This window comes from Eretmochelys imbricata, chromosome 7 (genome assembly GCF_965152235.1).
Source record: "Eretmochelys imbricata isolate rEreImb1 chromosome 7, rEreImb1.hap1, whole genome shotgun sequence".
Taxonomy (NCBI): Eukaryota; Metazoa; Chordata; order Testudines; family Cheloniidae; genus Eretmochelys; species Eretmochelys imbricata.
The window spans coordinates 10186361-10202713 of record NC_135578.1 but is presented as its reverse complement, the minus strand read 5'-3'; the positions used below and the strand labels follow the sequence as shown (position 1 = coordinate 10202713).

At 37.3% G+C, this 16353-nt stretch overlaps 1 protein-coding gene across 16 annotated transcripts in view; it reads left to right on the top strand.

Moving 5' to 3' along the window:
• FOXP1 (forkhead box P1) overlaps window positions 1-16353 on the top strand; it is a 495960-nt gene that overhangs the window by 433045 nt on the left and 46562 nt on the right. For all 16 annotated transcript variants that reach the window (XM_077820968.1, XM_077820967.1, XM_077820966.1 and 13 more), the window contains one exon: window positions 9893-9997. In XM_077820968.1, the coding sequence (XP_077677094.1) occupies window positions 9893-9997 (105 nt within the window). The remainder of the gene's footprint in view (window positions 1-9892; window positions 9998-16353) is intronic.

Below are 16353 nucleotides of genomic sequence, written 5' to 3'. Positions count from 1 at the left end.
CTAGTTAATTAATGTTATCCTCTGCATTCTGAGGCCAAATAATTCATGTACGGGAGGCTCTGTTAATGGGGATTCTCTATATCCTAGTGAAGAGGAGAAGATAGATGTTGATAGAGTACAGGTAAGAACTGAAAAGAAACAGTCAAATGAAAAATGGTCCCGGTCAGTTGCATCACATAATGGCAGACAACAAAAAATGACAAATTTTGCTTGTATACAAATGCTAGAAATCTAAATACTAGGATTGGTGAATTTGAGTGCCTGATATTAAATGAGGATGAGGATGTTGATGTAATAGGCATCACAGAAATTTGGTAGAACAATGATAATCAATGGGAAATGGCAATATAAGAGCACAAAATATATAGGAATGACAGAGTAGTTTGTGCTGGTGGGGGAGTGGCTCTATATGTGAAAGAAAGCATAGATTCGAACATAGTAAAAATCTTAAATTAATCAAACTGTGCAACAGAATCTCTATAGAATGGACAGACATTCCGTGCTTGAACAGTAATAATACAGAAATGGGGATATCCTACCAACCACCTGACCAGGATGCTGATGGTGATTGTGAAATACTCAGGGAGATTAGAGAAGTTATAAATATAGTAAACTCAGTAATAATGGGGTAATTCAGCTATCCCTATATTGACTGGGTACATGTCACTTTGGGACAGGTTGCTGAGATAACATTTCTAGACCCCATTATTGACTGCTTTTTGGAGCAGCTAATCCTGGAACCCACAAGAGGAGAGGCAATTCTTGATTTAGTCCTAACTGGAGCACAGGGCCAGCTCCAAGAGGTGAATGTAGCGGAACTGTTGGTTAATAGTGCCCATAATGTAATTAAATGTAACATCCTTGTGGGAAGAAAAATACCAGAGAAGCCCACCACTGTAGCATTTAGCTTCAGGAAGGGGAACTAACAAAAATTGAGCTAGTTAAACAGTAATTAAAAGGTCCAGTCATGAGAGTGAAACTTTTTAAAAACACCATAATAGAGGCTCAAATTAAATATATAGCCTACATTAAAAAACACAATAAGAGGACCAAAAAAAGTGCCACCATGGCTAAACAGTAAAAGAAGCAGTTAGAAGCAAAAAGTTGGAAGTCAAAAAGTTAAAAGTTGGAAGTCAAATCCTACTAACGAAAATAGAAAGAAACACAAACTCTGGCAAGTCAAGTGTAAAAGTATAATTAGGCCTAAAAGAATTTGAAGAGCAACTAGCAAAAGACACAAAAACTAACAGCAAAAAAAATTAAGTACATCAGAAGCAGGAAACCTGCCCAACTATCAGTGGGGACATTGAATGATCGAGGTGCTAAGGGAGCACTCAAAGAAGATAAGGCCATTGTGGAGAAGCTAAATTAATTCTTTGCATCTGTCTTCACTGCAGAGGATGTAACGGAGACTCCCATACCTGAGCCATTCTTTTTAGGGGACAAGTCTGAGGAACTGTTCCAGATTGAGGTGTCAGTTGAGGAGGTTTTGGAACAAACTGATAAATTTAACAGTAATAAGTCACTGGGACCAGATGGTAAGAGTTCTCAAGGAACTCAGATGTGAAATTGCAAAACTACTAACTGTGGTATGTAACCTATCACTTAAACAGCTTCTGCACCAGATGATTGGATGATAGTTAATGTGATGCCAGTTTTTTTTAAAAAGGCTCCAGAGGTGATCCTGGCATTTACAAGCCAGTAAACCTAACTTTAGTACCAGGTAAATTGGTTGAAACTGTAGTGAAGAACAGAATTATGAGACACATAGATGAACGTGATTTGTTGGGAAAGAGTCAACTCAGGTTTTGTAAAGATAAATCATGCCTCACTATCTATTCTAATTCTGTGAGGGGGTCAACAAACATGGACAAGGGTGATCCAGTGGACCTATGGTATACTTGGACTTTCAGAAAGCCTTTAATAAAGTCCCTCACCAAAGGCTCTTATGCAAAGTAAGCAGTCATGGGATAAGAAGGAAGGTGCTCTCCTGGATCGGTAACTGGTTAAAAGGCAGGAAAAAAAGGGTAGGAATAAATGGTCAGTTTTTAGAATGGAGAGAGGTAAGTAGCGGTGTCCTCCAGGAGTTTGTACTGCGACCAGTGATCAACATATTCAAAAACAATCTGGAAAAAGGGTTGAAGTGGCAAAGTTTGCAGAGGATACAAAACTACTCAAAATAAAGCACTCCAAAGCAGACTGCAAAGTGTTATAAAGAGATCTTACAAACCTGTGTGACTGGGTCAGAAAAGGGAAGATGAAACTCAGTGTTAATAAATGCAAAGTAATGCACATCGGAAAATATAATCCCAAATATATATACAAAATAGTTCTCAATTAGCTGTTGCCACTCAAGAAAGAGATCTTAGAGTTATCATGGAGAGTTCTCTGAAAACATCCATTCAGTGTGCAGTGGCAGTCAAAAAAGTGAACAGCATGTTAAGAACCATTAGGAAAAGGATAGCTAAGAAGACAGAAAATATCATAATGCCACTATATACATCCATGGTATGCACCTTGAATACTGCGTGCAGTTCTGGTTGCCCATCTCAGAAAAGATATATTAGAATTGGAAAAGATACAGGGAGGGCAACAAAAATGATGAGGGGGATGGAACAGCTTCCACATGAGGAGAGATTTAAAAGACTGGGACTTTTCAGCTTGGAAAAGAGACTAAGGGGGGATGTGATAGAGGTCTATCAGATCATGAATGGTGTGGAGAAAGTTAATAAGGAAGTGTTATTTACCCTTCACATAACCTGAGAGCCAGGGGATGCCCAATGAAATTAAGACGCAGCAGGTTTAAAACAAACAAAAGGAAGTTCTACTTCACACACAGTCAGCCTCTGGAACTTGGTGCCAAGGGAAGTTGTGAACACCAAAGGTGTAACAGGGCTCAAAAAAGAATTTGCTAAGTTCATGGAGGATAGGTCCATCGATGGCTATTAGCCAAGATAGTCAGGGATGCAACCCCATGCTCTAGGTGTCCTAACTGGCAGAAGCTGGAAATAGACAATAGGGGATGGATCATTCAATAATTACCCTGTTCTGTTCATTCCCTCTAAAGCCCCTGGCATTGGCCACTGTCAGAAGACAGGATATTGGGCTAGATGGACCATTGCTCTGACCCAGTATGGCCATTCTTATGTTCCTGTGATATTAACAATAATCTCAATTATTTTTAAAAAAAGCTTAAATCTGGCATTTACTAGATTAGTACATAATCACTCCAGTTGGAAGTTCTAAACATGGGTATGATATCACAGGGGAACGTGAAATCCTCTAATTAAACATGATTTTAAAAGCAGATGGAAAATTGAGATGATGAGGGTTACAGGGTGCGAAAGAGGCAAAGAACACACTGCGAGGAAGAAAGAATGATAGACATATGAATTCATTACTGTTCTATAGAGACTCCATCTTATTCACTCTAGGATTCCCACACACGCACATTCTAAAGAGTATGGATACTTCATTGTCTGATATGCTGTAAATAACTTGATGTACAGAGATATTTAATATAAAATTTTCCTTTTGTCAATATCCCAACATAACAGACTGAGAGTTAGATAATCAGTGCTGTACAGGTTAAAAACAATCATAATGTAACCGTGCTGTTATATATCTGCGTTTCTCTGTTAGTCTGAGACAAAATAAAAGAACAGTAAAACAAAGAACCAGGAGACCACAAAAGGAAGAACTTGGAATGATGACTGAGCTATATTTCCAGCACTTCCATCTGGACAGAAGAGCCCTGTTGTACCCAGAAATCTACTCTGTAAGCAGCTGGCAAAGTTGAAGTCCTTTCCTGTTTGCCCCGGGGGGGAGGGAGGGAACTAACCCATCCCCCTCCTAATTCAGCCCTTCCCCCTAGTACTCTCACCTCCAGTTTTCTTCAAGCACTGTGCAGAGTCTTTCCAAGGGAGTAGCAGAAGATATTGCACAGACCCTTCATCCTTTGCTGGGCCAGTGACTCAGTCATTCTCTCAGTGCCATTAAAGCGGAAGAATATTCTTCACAACAGTAACAGGGAATCAAGTACGGATTCTTACATCACTCTCTGTTTTCCCCAATATTTTGGCAATGATTGTCACCCCTCACCGGTGTTGAAGAGATGTAATGGAATATGAAGCATTTCAACATTTGTGAACCTTCAGGTATAGTAAACTGTGATGCCTGGAACATTATTACTGAGGTTCGCACTTCCTCAATTTCCTGGATCCACACATAACTCTTATGTCAACACTCAGCCAGCATTTGAAATCCTGGTGCCCAATTTCTCAGGGCTAGTTGGTAAGTATGGCCTAATTGATAAATTAAATAAATTGTTGTAATGTTGCAAGAAGTTGTTAAACGTCTTACTGTTGATTATAACGGGTATCTCTGCAGAGCTATTTCAATGTCCCCTGCTCCATTTTACCAGTTTGCAAAACCCAGCATGAAGAGCATTATTAAGTTTCTTTATAAGAATAATTTGTTGATTTAAAAGTGACTCCTTTTAGCCAATTCTAATCTGAATAATGACTAAAAACAGCACTTTCTTATTCAACAGACCCTGTGCTGATTCAGAGTAATTTCTAGTTACTTTAACGACTAAGCTTTTTTCTTCTTTTTTTTTTTTTTACTGCCATGTACATTGCAGAGCCAATAAAGAAAAGTACTCTATGCTTTTTTTATTCTAGTGAGAGAATTGCTAGTTAAGTTCTGACTGCAAAGCCAACTTATGCCCCAAGTTGCAGCTTTGCAACTGGGGAAATTGAAGGGTTGCAGATGTTTAACCAAGAATAGAATTTGAAGACAGTGTTGTTGTACAGATGTAACTGTAGGCATTATTTGGCCTGTAGAATCTTTATTAATGATGCTGATGCACAAGCCATTAAGAACATATCTCAGTTCTCTGATTCCAGCTTGACCAATAGAAATAAAACAGGATCATCTTTCCTGTAAGCACGTCTGCTGAGTAACTTGGGTCGTTGACAGTTACATGCTATGAATGTCAAAGTTGATCAAAGAATGGAGATTTAAGAGACTACATTTTGCACTGTGAGTGGTGCTCTTAGATCTAGAATGTGGTGGGGAAACAAGTGAATTGGACAGAGAGAAAGCATCTGCTTTTTGCAGCTGCATAGCGTGGTGGCAATCGCCATTCATGCAGAATTTCAATCAGCACAGTACACTTGGGAAACAAAGTACCACTCTTCTCACCGAGGTAGTGGTACTGTGTATCTTAGGGGTACTGTCATTTCCTTTGGGCTTTGCTATCCATGGTTTCTCCAGGGGAAAAATGTGGTTCTGTATTTATAATGAGGATCTCTGGTACCAGAAATGGAGCAATCAAGTGCAGAAATTTCTTCTCCCAAACCTAAAAAACTAAGCTGGCTGCAGTAATTGAATGGCTTCCATTGATATACAGGTTTATTTAACAGTACTAGTTGTTGGAGGTAGAGTGCACATAGTGAACTTACTTCTGAAGCCTGAGGAGGGCTCTCATAGGTAGGAAGCACAATGCAGCGCTTTGTTTGAAGACGACGTGGGTTGTGAGGCCATCTACAAGGTGGATGCTGAAGACAGGGTTGAAGATAAGAGTGCCAGACTGTCCCTTGTCCTCCTCACCCCACCTGGATGAGCAGTTATAGGGAGTCTGCATGGAGACAGGACATTGAAAGCATCAAAAATAAATGTTAAGTGGACACGTGTTAAGGATTTTCTGATTTATCATTTGTATTTTTGCTACATGATCCATGTCATTAATAAACAGAATTACACAACAAAGTTTGCTTGGCTGAAGTACTGTATTTCATGTGCCTGCGTCTAACTTTATCATGCCCCTGTATTATTTTGGAGTTTCACAAACAGATAATTTACAAATAAGAAGGGGCAATCCAAATCCACTGAGCATAGGAAAATCAACATAGGAAAATCAACTTGATCCTATGCCACGCATACCTCTGCTGTTTGTGTAAATCAGGTAATGCTGTATGATTTACTTCCAAAAACTTCTTGTACATCACATATATTCTTGGCAGGTTATCCATGAATGTGTGTGTGTGAGTGAGAGAGAAGCACATATACTCTTTCAGTGTCATGAGAAATAAATGGGGAAGATCTGGAACAAATGATTTACTTCTTCTTCCTGCCAGTATTCTTGTCTTCTACAATCTGCATGTGTCCATGGTCTCTCTGTGTGTGTGGCAGTATTTTAGAAGTCATATTTGCACACAAACAAATGTTCTTGAACAATTTCTTTAATGTACTGGGCCCAAATGTGTCTTCCTCAGCATAATGCATTTTGGTCTTCACTTTCAAACTAGTCTAGTACTGGGAACAGTTCAAGGAAAATCAAGTTCTTAATTCATTTTTCATTTTCTTCTGGTCTTTTCCTCATTATGCCAAATGCAGTACATAATCTTGTTCTGCTCTTCTGTCTTTTTCTGGAGTAATCCTTTTGAAGACTCTAGTTTCCTTGAACAAACAGGCAATATTTAATACTATCAATAGAAGCAGGATGAACCAGACTGAATAACAGGACACTTACCTGGGCATGTGAAAGTCCCCAAAATATACCACCAAAGATCCAAGAATAGTGCAGGGACAAAGAAGTAAAGGAACAAGTAATTTCAAAAAAGTAACTCCCAGAAGTGCTTGCATTTTTAATCTTTGTTAAAAATAGCTACTTCCAAAATGTTTTTGAGCATTTCTGTTCATTGTTGAATGGTGATGGAATCTTCCTTGTATGTGTGCTTTAGGCATAATGCCATTTAAAATATATTGTGAGTGTGTTGACTTTTCATGTGTCCATTTATGGTTAACATAAGGAATTCCCACGGATATAGTTAAAACTCTGAATTCACTTAGACACCTTCAGTCACATACTTTGAACGTTTTTGGGCAGAGTACCGTAATGCCCTCCCTGTCATGCAGAAGATCCTTGGAAAGAAAAAAAAGATTTGTACCCCAATTTAAAACAATATGCATAGGGATCATGGGATCTTCCCATAGACTTGGCTGTAGCCTTTAGAATCCAAGAGGTTAATTTAAAAAAATCCATGTAGGTGTTTAAACTGTATGACTCCCACTGGCATTATAATGGGATTTACAATGCTGAAAACCCTGCAGAACCTTTTGAAAATTTACTTTGTCTTGTTACTTGTCACTTCGCAGTTTCCTAGTCAGCTTGGTTGTGTGTGTAACATTCACTATGTAAATTGACGTGCTAAAGTTTTGTTGATTCTGACAAACACACTTAAACCATACCATTGGCATAGCTGTGAATGTCTTCATTGATCTTAATGGGATGTTAACATCAAAGCTTATTTTCCTGCCCTTTATCCTTGTGCTGTAAAACTAGTTGATAAAAAACACAACAAACCACATGAAAAATCTGTTAATTTTAAGAACAGCCAGGTCTACGTTTAGTATTGACTGCAAATGCTCCTAGTAAGACTTCAGTCCTAAAATGTATCCAGCTTTATTATGCTGTTGAGTAAATAGACTTGAGGCCTTGTCTACACTAGAAAGGGTTTGCCAATATAGCTATACCAGCAAACCCTCGTAGGGAAGCTGCAGCTTACATTGGCAAAATGTTTCTTTCACGGAATAACTTATACCAGTTCCCCAAATGAAATAAGCAATGCCAGCAAAAGGACATTTTTGCCAATATAATAACTCTGTCTACATGGTGCTTTTACCGGCTTAGCTATTTTTGCACACGCCTAGCCAACATGGCTGTGCCAACAAAACCTTTTTAAGTGTAGACCGGGCCTGTGATATACAAGTTTATTTGTTGTTTTGGTTTTGAGTTTGTAACTATCAAGCCGAGCCTTTTATCTGGATTTCATTGTTTAGCCTGTCAGGATCAAATGAACCTCATAATAACATAACAATAAAGGCAAGATATCTATGTAGATTTTTCTCTCATTTTCTCCTGAGGTTTGCAGCATTTTATTCATATTTTAAGATATACAAAGTGATGTTACTAAACATTTCAGTATTCTTAAATTATTCTTCCACATCCTCAGAGAATATACCTGACTCTGCACCGTATCTGTCTTGAGTTGACTGTGTTCCTCCACCCTGGCACTCTGTTTTTCAACTGAGAATACACGTGTGGTTTAACATCTTTCTAACTTCCTTGCAGAGAGTGGATTGGTTCCTTCATTCTTTTAACAACTCATCAGCTATAGTTTCTCCCTCCTTGTTTGTTTTAAAAACTGATTAAAGATAGTCTGATAAAAGTTCCCATATAGACAAGGTCTTTATGACCCTCTGAGCCGTCTGTGTTTTGTAGGAGAATTAGGTTGCTGAGTTTTGGAACTGCTTGGAAACCTTCAAAAACTCCATTTGGATGGAAAAATGGAAATTAACACTTATGCACATTTTTGTAATATTTTTTCCAAACACCTTTTACCTTCAGAAAGCGTTGTGTGGACCTCAGTTGTCCAGAGATTTCCATTGGGCCTAAGATGAGATGTAATGGAAACTGGGAGGTTTGGAGAAACATTCTCACGTGTTTCTTATTGTTTGAGACGACGGGGAGCGTTTGAGACAACAGCGTGGTTCTCATATCCGGTGAAAAAGAAAGAATGTAACTATAATCTTTGTTGTAATACGTGGTGAGATAATGTTCCAGAACAAGAACAAATGACATTTCCACATGTGCATAGACATAAGATGGCAAAATGTAGGTGTTTATCCATAAATATACCTGTAATCCAGGATAAAAAAAGTCATAAAACCCCACCTAGGTGCTGGTATGCAGTCATATCCTTTGTGTGTTTGAAGTTCGTAATACGGCAGAAGTACACTGTAGCAAAAAGATTTGCTATGAAAAATAGATATGTGTGAGAGTATAAAATAGAGCTCTCAATATTATTTTGGCATTTAATGCTTAAAGCCATCTAAGGTTACGGAAATTGTTGCAAAAATATTTCCTTTACTTAAGAAGTTTCCATGCAGAAGTTGAATAAAGAAGATATTTTAGAATATGGTTCATCAGTTAGTGCAACAGATACATTTCCCTGAGCACCACATGGCCTGGATCAAAGCGTCTCATGACTTAGATCAGTGCAGTCAAATCATTACATATTGATTGGAATCCCACTGGAGGATTAACCCCTTAATGTTCATAAGAATTTTTTCTTTAACCTTAGTTTCGGTAGTTGGTAACCTCTGTGATATTTCTGCCAAAGCTTAGACATGGTAATAGCCCCTGCTAACCTTTTGCTATTGCAGAATTCTTTGATTATTACATGTTTCCTTTTTTATGATTAATTGAACATTTGAAAATATTCGTGATTTGCTTTATTGGTGGGTAAAAAGTCTGTACTAGCGCAAAAAGGGCATCACAGTAAGGAGAAGAAAATGCAAGATGGACAATATGGTGTTAAAATTAGAGCTCAAAAGCCAGGTTTTTTTCCTTTATATAATAATTTGAAATGTTAAGTCCTAGATATATTGTATTTTAAGACACTATGCTGCTGTTCAGGAATAGCTTTTCATTCTGATGCAGTTGAACAGTAAATGTGTAATATTCATAAATTTCTCATCAAAATATCAAGTAGAGTATTAAGCAAGTCTGTCAAATGATTTTCCCCTTCCATGTTCATTTCCATCCTTTACAAAGCTTTTAGTTAATGAATGAAATGTAGGAGGTAAAGACGAGAGATCTCGGATGGCACATATATTCAGGCTGCAAATGATATTTAATTTTGTTTTTAGAAATCAAGGGCAGGGTAAGTAGGGTTCATGAACCGTAATGATATATTTTGGGATCCTCTATTCGTTGTGGTGTTCAACCTGTGTGTTTTGTTTTTAGCGTCTTTGCCAAGATGAATTTATTCAGAGCCTTCAGTTACAATGCTTCTCCTCCTTTCTTTTTGTTTCTTTCCATCAGTTTATCCCACGAGGAGCACTCACATAGCCATCCGCTCTATGGACATGGTGTATGCAAATGGCCAGGCTGTGAAGCAGTTTGTGAAGACTTCCAGTCATTTCTAAAGTAAGTTTTATGTATTTATTTATTTATTGGCACTTATATTTTATCCTGAGGATGCTCTGTAATTTTTGTATGCTGTCACTCACTCACCAAGGGCCTGATCCCAGGCAATAGAAAAAACAGATTAATTTCAGTGGGTTTTGGATTATGTCTAATGTACATTTTAATAGGGGATGGTAAATTATCCCTTTAGGAAAAAGGAAATCTATGACTCAAATAGTCTCCTGCATACTATGTTGCTATAAAATATAGTGTTTGAATTTCTACAGTCTACTTTAAAGTGTTTTTCTATTTGAATATTCTATTCTTTAAAAAAATTACTGAAATTTTACACAATGCAACTTTAAATTAACCTTTATTTCACTTATTTTTGAAATTTAGTCTTATATTAACACCTTAATTGATCAGAGAGAATTGCAAGGCATCAGGTGAAATTAATTTATGTCAAATAAGTAACTAATGAACAAAGTCTACACTACTAAAAATAAACTAATTATATTGATTCAGCCCCTGCAGTTTTCTGCTGACCTTTTCCTCACTGCCAAAGTATACAGTTTTACATGTTGCATCAACAGTGCATTATTGGCTAGTGTGTGGTAATGCATGGATCCCAACACAGGGAAAGGAAGGCTGTAATAAATCTCACATAGCTCTTCTGCAAGTATCCACTTCCTCCCTCAAAGCTGAAGTGTAAATGTGTTAATGTTGCATCACATATAATCTCTGAGTGGATCACTAGGCACAATTAGACTGTTGGTACATTTGGGCTCCTCTTGAATTTTGATGTGTGCTAACAGCTCCTAGATTTGCTATGGCTGTCTTGTTGTTACATCCAACACAGACCAAATGCTCCAGCAACATTTGTGGATGCACAAAGGGCCAAATTCTACTGTCCTATTTACAATACTATCCAAATGGAATAAATTCATAGAAATCCACAGAATTGCTTGAGATGGACACCGGAGCAACTGAGCAGAATTCATTCCCAAATCTTTAGGAAACACTCTTAGATGTGTCTGTTCTTTCTCGGGACAGTTCTGAAGAATATTTTGTGTTGTTTTGTTTTTAATATGGTACATTGCGGCCTGGATTAAAATTTTTGCTTCTAAAACACAATGGGTCTATCCTGGTCCCAATCAAATCACTGGCAAACCCCTATTTGACTTCAGTGAGAGCAAGAACAGGCCCCGTCTAAGAATACATTACAAGTAAGGAGTGGTGCAGTAATGAAAAAGGTCTCATTATAAGAGGATTACAAAATAAGAAGGTACTAGTCATAAGATTTCCATGAAGGGTGGCCTCATTTCTTTCAGTTCATCCTGTTGTTCACTTAGTGAAATAAATGCTAATCTCTCAGACTTGCCAGCTCATTTATATTCATATGCCATTCTATAACATTTAGTTCTTTAAAACAATTCTAAATTTCATTACATTTAGTGAAGGGAAAGGTTCTGGATTTGACAGCTTTGGAGACTGGAATTCTTGGTTTATTCACATGGGGCAGATTTTGCCGCCTTTGCTCACTTTGAGTAGTCCCTTCTCTGGGATTGGACCCCACTAATTTTAGAAAGACTACTTTTGGAGTAAGATAGTACTGAGCACGATAAAGGGGCAGATTCTGCCCAGATAATGCATCATGGATAGGGGCAAAGTAGGCTATCTGTCAGTGTGCCCCAACCCTTCACCTGCAACACGGCAGGGCCGCCTTTATGAATGATGGGTATTTCAGTGTCGGTGCATTCAGTCATTGGGCTTTTTGCTGACACTATAAGAAAGGTTTCCTATTAGTGTCAGTTGTGGTGATACATCTGTGGTGCATTCATCTGTCCCACGAGGAGGTGGATTGAGACCACACACTCCTTTCATAGAGATCTGCGAACAACCAGTAGATTGTAACAATTTCAGGTAATTTCTAACCTTGGCTAAATTTGAGCCATAGCCTACAGGTAAACAGTTCCATCTGGACTTTCCCTAAGCAATCCAAACCTCCATATTTAGATTCTTTTTCCACTTTCAGTGTTCAGGTGTCTATTTTTTTTTCCCTCTTAAATTGTCTCTCAACAACAACAGCAAAAGTAGAGTATTTCGTATTTCTTATACCTGTTGAGTTGCCTAAATTTTCCCAGTACACGAATGCTACAATCCAAGGGATTATCTCTCTACAAAATGATAAAATGATATCAGTGCTGTGTGATACTTCACCCAGAATATATGCAGAATGGATATCCCCAGGCACCAAATTGACATTGCTAGAGAAGCGGGCAGCACTTTATATAATGATACTGTAGCCCTCCAGATTTTCTTGCCCCTATTGTGGAGTGGATGCCCTTACATTTTATTAAAAAAAGCTCACTTCATCGGCGAAAGCTTAGGCTCAGATAAATTTGTTAGTCTCTAAGGTGCCACAAGTCCTCCTTTTCTTTTTGCGAATACAGACTAACACGGCTGCTACTCTGAAACCTTACATTTTATTGTTATTTTTGAAAGTTTATTATTTACTGAAAAGATAGGTAGGAAATAATGCTGAAAATGGTAGAAGCTTTCATAACGGTAGATAATTGTAATTGTACCCACCATACTTGTAAAATCTTTGAAGGCACAGGTCTTTTAATATCCAGCCCAAGATAAAAAAATATAGCCCCCACTAAATGAAATACAGTTTCCATGTCAGTTGAGCATTACTTAATTTCATTCACCCAAGTGAAAGGGTCTGTTATAGAGAGTGAAGAGAAGTTATACGTGGAATGAAAGCGCTATATGCCAATAAAATGATGCCGTAGTTAAAGGAGAAAAAGGACTTGAAGGTCTAAAATCATGGTTCTTTTTTTTTTTTTTTTTTTCCTCCTGAGGAAGAAATATCGTAACTGTTGGTAAATCAAAAACAGAGATTTAACACTCTTCTGTGATCATTCTGTAGTGTTTGTTCCCAAGGTGAGGTACACCACAGGGCCCTTGATTTCAAAGATAAATACTGTACAAATAACAATCCTGGTTGTCTTTCACTCACAGCCAACAGGAGGATGCTTATCACAACCAGCAGACACACAGTCTATTGTATTCATTTATTTCCCTATTTCTTTTCCAAATAAGTTGCCGTTTTAGTTTTTTGGTTTTTTGGTTATCTCTTAGCCACTGGTTATTATACAGTGGCTGTATCAGTCAGAGCTAATTGATATCAGCAGGTGCTTCTTCTAAGTCTAATGAAATAGTTGCACCCTGCATTGCCTAGAATACTTAGGTAATACAAAAAAAAAAAAAAAAAAGTCCAGTTTCCCTGCTGTGATGCAGTGGCCTTATTCCTAACTCCACAAAACCAAGGTGAAGGCTTTAGGGGGCAGACATGCCTTGTATCATATGTTTACCTGTTACCCACATCGTAATCTGAAATGAAAGAACAGCAACATATGAAATTACGTTAAAAATTGACAAGCTTTATTTCATTCTCTTGTGTTTTTAAAGATTATGTACAGGAAAGGGATTGGTTCTCCCCTTACAGTACTGCTAGTTTCGGAAAATCTTTGTTCAGATGGGCAATGGTGTACTTGTCAAGATACGCAGGCATTCAGGGCACATATTGCAGTGCAGGATCAAACCATGCCTTGCAGGACTGTGCCCTGTATTTCATTTTAATTGTATCGTGATTTGGGTATTTTCAGTGTCAGAATAACATCTGTAATTTGATTATGTATTTTAAATGGGATACACACCCCTTTTGAGAGATGTGGCAATCATACATAGAGAGATGCCGGTTGCCTGCTTCATGTGAATTTAACTTTAATGAAACTAAGGAGGGTTTCCATGAAAGAAACTACTAAGTGCAGTCTGTAATGTTTTCACAAGTGTTTTTATCATGGTAACATCTTGTTTACTTTAGTTGCCTGCCTAAAACTACTTGGAACATGTTAAGAAAACATTTCAAGAAAGCTTCTACAAAGAGGCTTTTGTTTAGCAGCAACTGTGAGGCAGCTCAGCTCACAAAGGTGTTAACTTTCAACCCCTTAAGCACTTCCACATGAAATTCCAGCAACTATGTTTGTGGTTTTGGAAAAACAAAGTGTGGGTTAAAGAAACCAGGTATATGCTAATACATGTTGAAGGAAGCCGGAAATCATAAATTATTTCAAACACATTAATTGCTATCATTTGTATGTCAGAATGTTCTGCAGTGAAATCGTCTGCAGTTAGCACAACAGAAACTTTTAATCCAGCGGTTAGAGCAGAAAAGACTAGTCTATGTGTGTTTTTATGTTTAAAACATGGTGTCCCCAATTTGTTTTTTCAAACATAAATATAAAGATTTGCTGGCTAAAGGTGTTTCCAACTGTTAATCCATTATAAATGATAGTAAGGCTGCTGAAGTGCAGTTGTTCCATGAAATCTGTTCTTTGTGAAAACATGTTGACACTTATTGATGAAAGAACTGGTTTTATTTTCTAGGCTGTTACATATTTTGAGCTTCTGTTCAAATTTGAATGTTGCAGTTTCTTTTACAACATCCTTATTAACCTTTCTGACATTGTACGGAAGTTGAAGACCTTTCCAATAGTTACACTGCTTAAAGAGGTCAGAGTGGCCTAAATACCACAGTGCCCTCTAGTGATATATAGAATATTAGAAGGAAAAGTTTTAGATAAGTAGCCCAAAGATAACAAACATCACAAATGTTTGTATACTTCATTCTAACTTATTCGTAAGCGAAGAGCTAGCGAGTTTAGTCTAATTCATATAATTGTAGTTTTATATGCATCTATACACAATTTTTATTTCGTGGTTAATATTCTAGGTATACTAGAAAATCTCAGAAATGTAAATCTGTATATATATTATGAGATATTTATTGCACACTGTATATACATACCTCAACATATTGTCTTATATTATTATATGTTATATTTGTAAGTGTTCTTAGTTTATGTTTCACATTATAATTTCCGGTGTATAATCAGAAAGCATTACTTAAAAGACAAGGATCATCTTTGTTTCATACTTTTATTGACACTGTCTACCATATTACTGCTATGTCTAAATGGTAAAATTTATTATTAGCAATAGTGTCACAAATGTCTGAGACAGCGATTTTCCTTTCAATAAAAGTAGTTAAAAACCTTTTAGAAAATCCATAATTTTGATTGCTGGTACTTCATGAATGTGTAACTGGTACTTTTTAGCTGTCTCTTAAGGGAAAAATTAGTTTTATCACCTGCAGTACCTGGGTTAATGAAATTGTGTGTTGGAATTTAGCCAGAATGAAAGATGAGATCATTCGGTGGCACTAATATTGGCAACAGGTATCATGAAAGAGCTTTGACTCTTTTTAGCGAAGTATCATTAGTTTAAAAAGCGGGGGGCGGGGGGGAGTTATTTGTCATTTTCAAAGTTTCTGAACTTGTAAGATTTTAATTTGCTGTAATATCCAAAGCCCAATGACCTAAAAACTTCTGACAAGGCCAAAAGAAACACAGCAGAGTGTCCTTCAGTGCCGAGTAAAGGAATTTTCTTGCTTCAGATTTCAACTCCAGTTCCTGTTCAGCCCTTTAAAAATCACGACTCTCAGCTCAAATTGGAAATAATGCTGCTTTTTTTCTCATGGGCCTCTGTCTTTGATTGTTTGTGGATATTAGCTGTCCAGGAAATCCCATACTTACAGATATAAATCCAAAATGATCTTGTTTTTCCGCAGCCAGCCCAGGATGTATTAGACAGTTATGATGATTTGTTAATTTTTGCGATCTGTATTTATTTTATGTGTGCCATATTCTTTAAAGGAGGGAATCAGCTGTTGAAATAGGCTGCTTCTGTCAAAAGGGAGGCTCTTGACTTTTTCCTTTAAAGGCTTTGCTTTCTTTACTTTTTGAGAATTCTGTGTATGCACCTCCATATGGAGATAAACAAGAGCTGCATTGTGCCCTGACATATAAGCTTAAACTCAACCCTGTTATTGAAGAATCTTTTGAGATGTGTGAGCAGTGCAGGATTCTTGAAAGGCTGTCAGGCTAGGGTGTCGGTTTGAAATGTGCCTTGAATGTATAACTGTGCTTTCATTTTAATAGTGCAATATTTTTTTCTAATGCAATATTAATCGTCACCTATTTGTAGTCAAATTCCTTCCTCATGTCTGATGGAAAAAATTAGATTAAATAAGCTAAATGAGTTAAAGGTTAAAAAAGACAACTGCAGAGAGGAACTGTCAAAAAGAAATCGTGTTTTTCTATCTGTGATTCCATTTATAGCCTCTAGAATATAATGCTATTGGACCCACTGATGCTTCTAGACTTAGTTTCAACACACTATGTAGGAGATGCTGCCAATTTTTTGATGTCTCAACTTATGATGGCTGTATGGATAATAAAAGCTAGTGC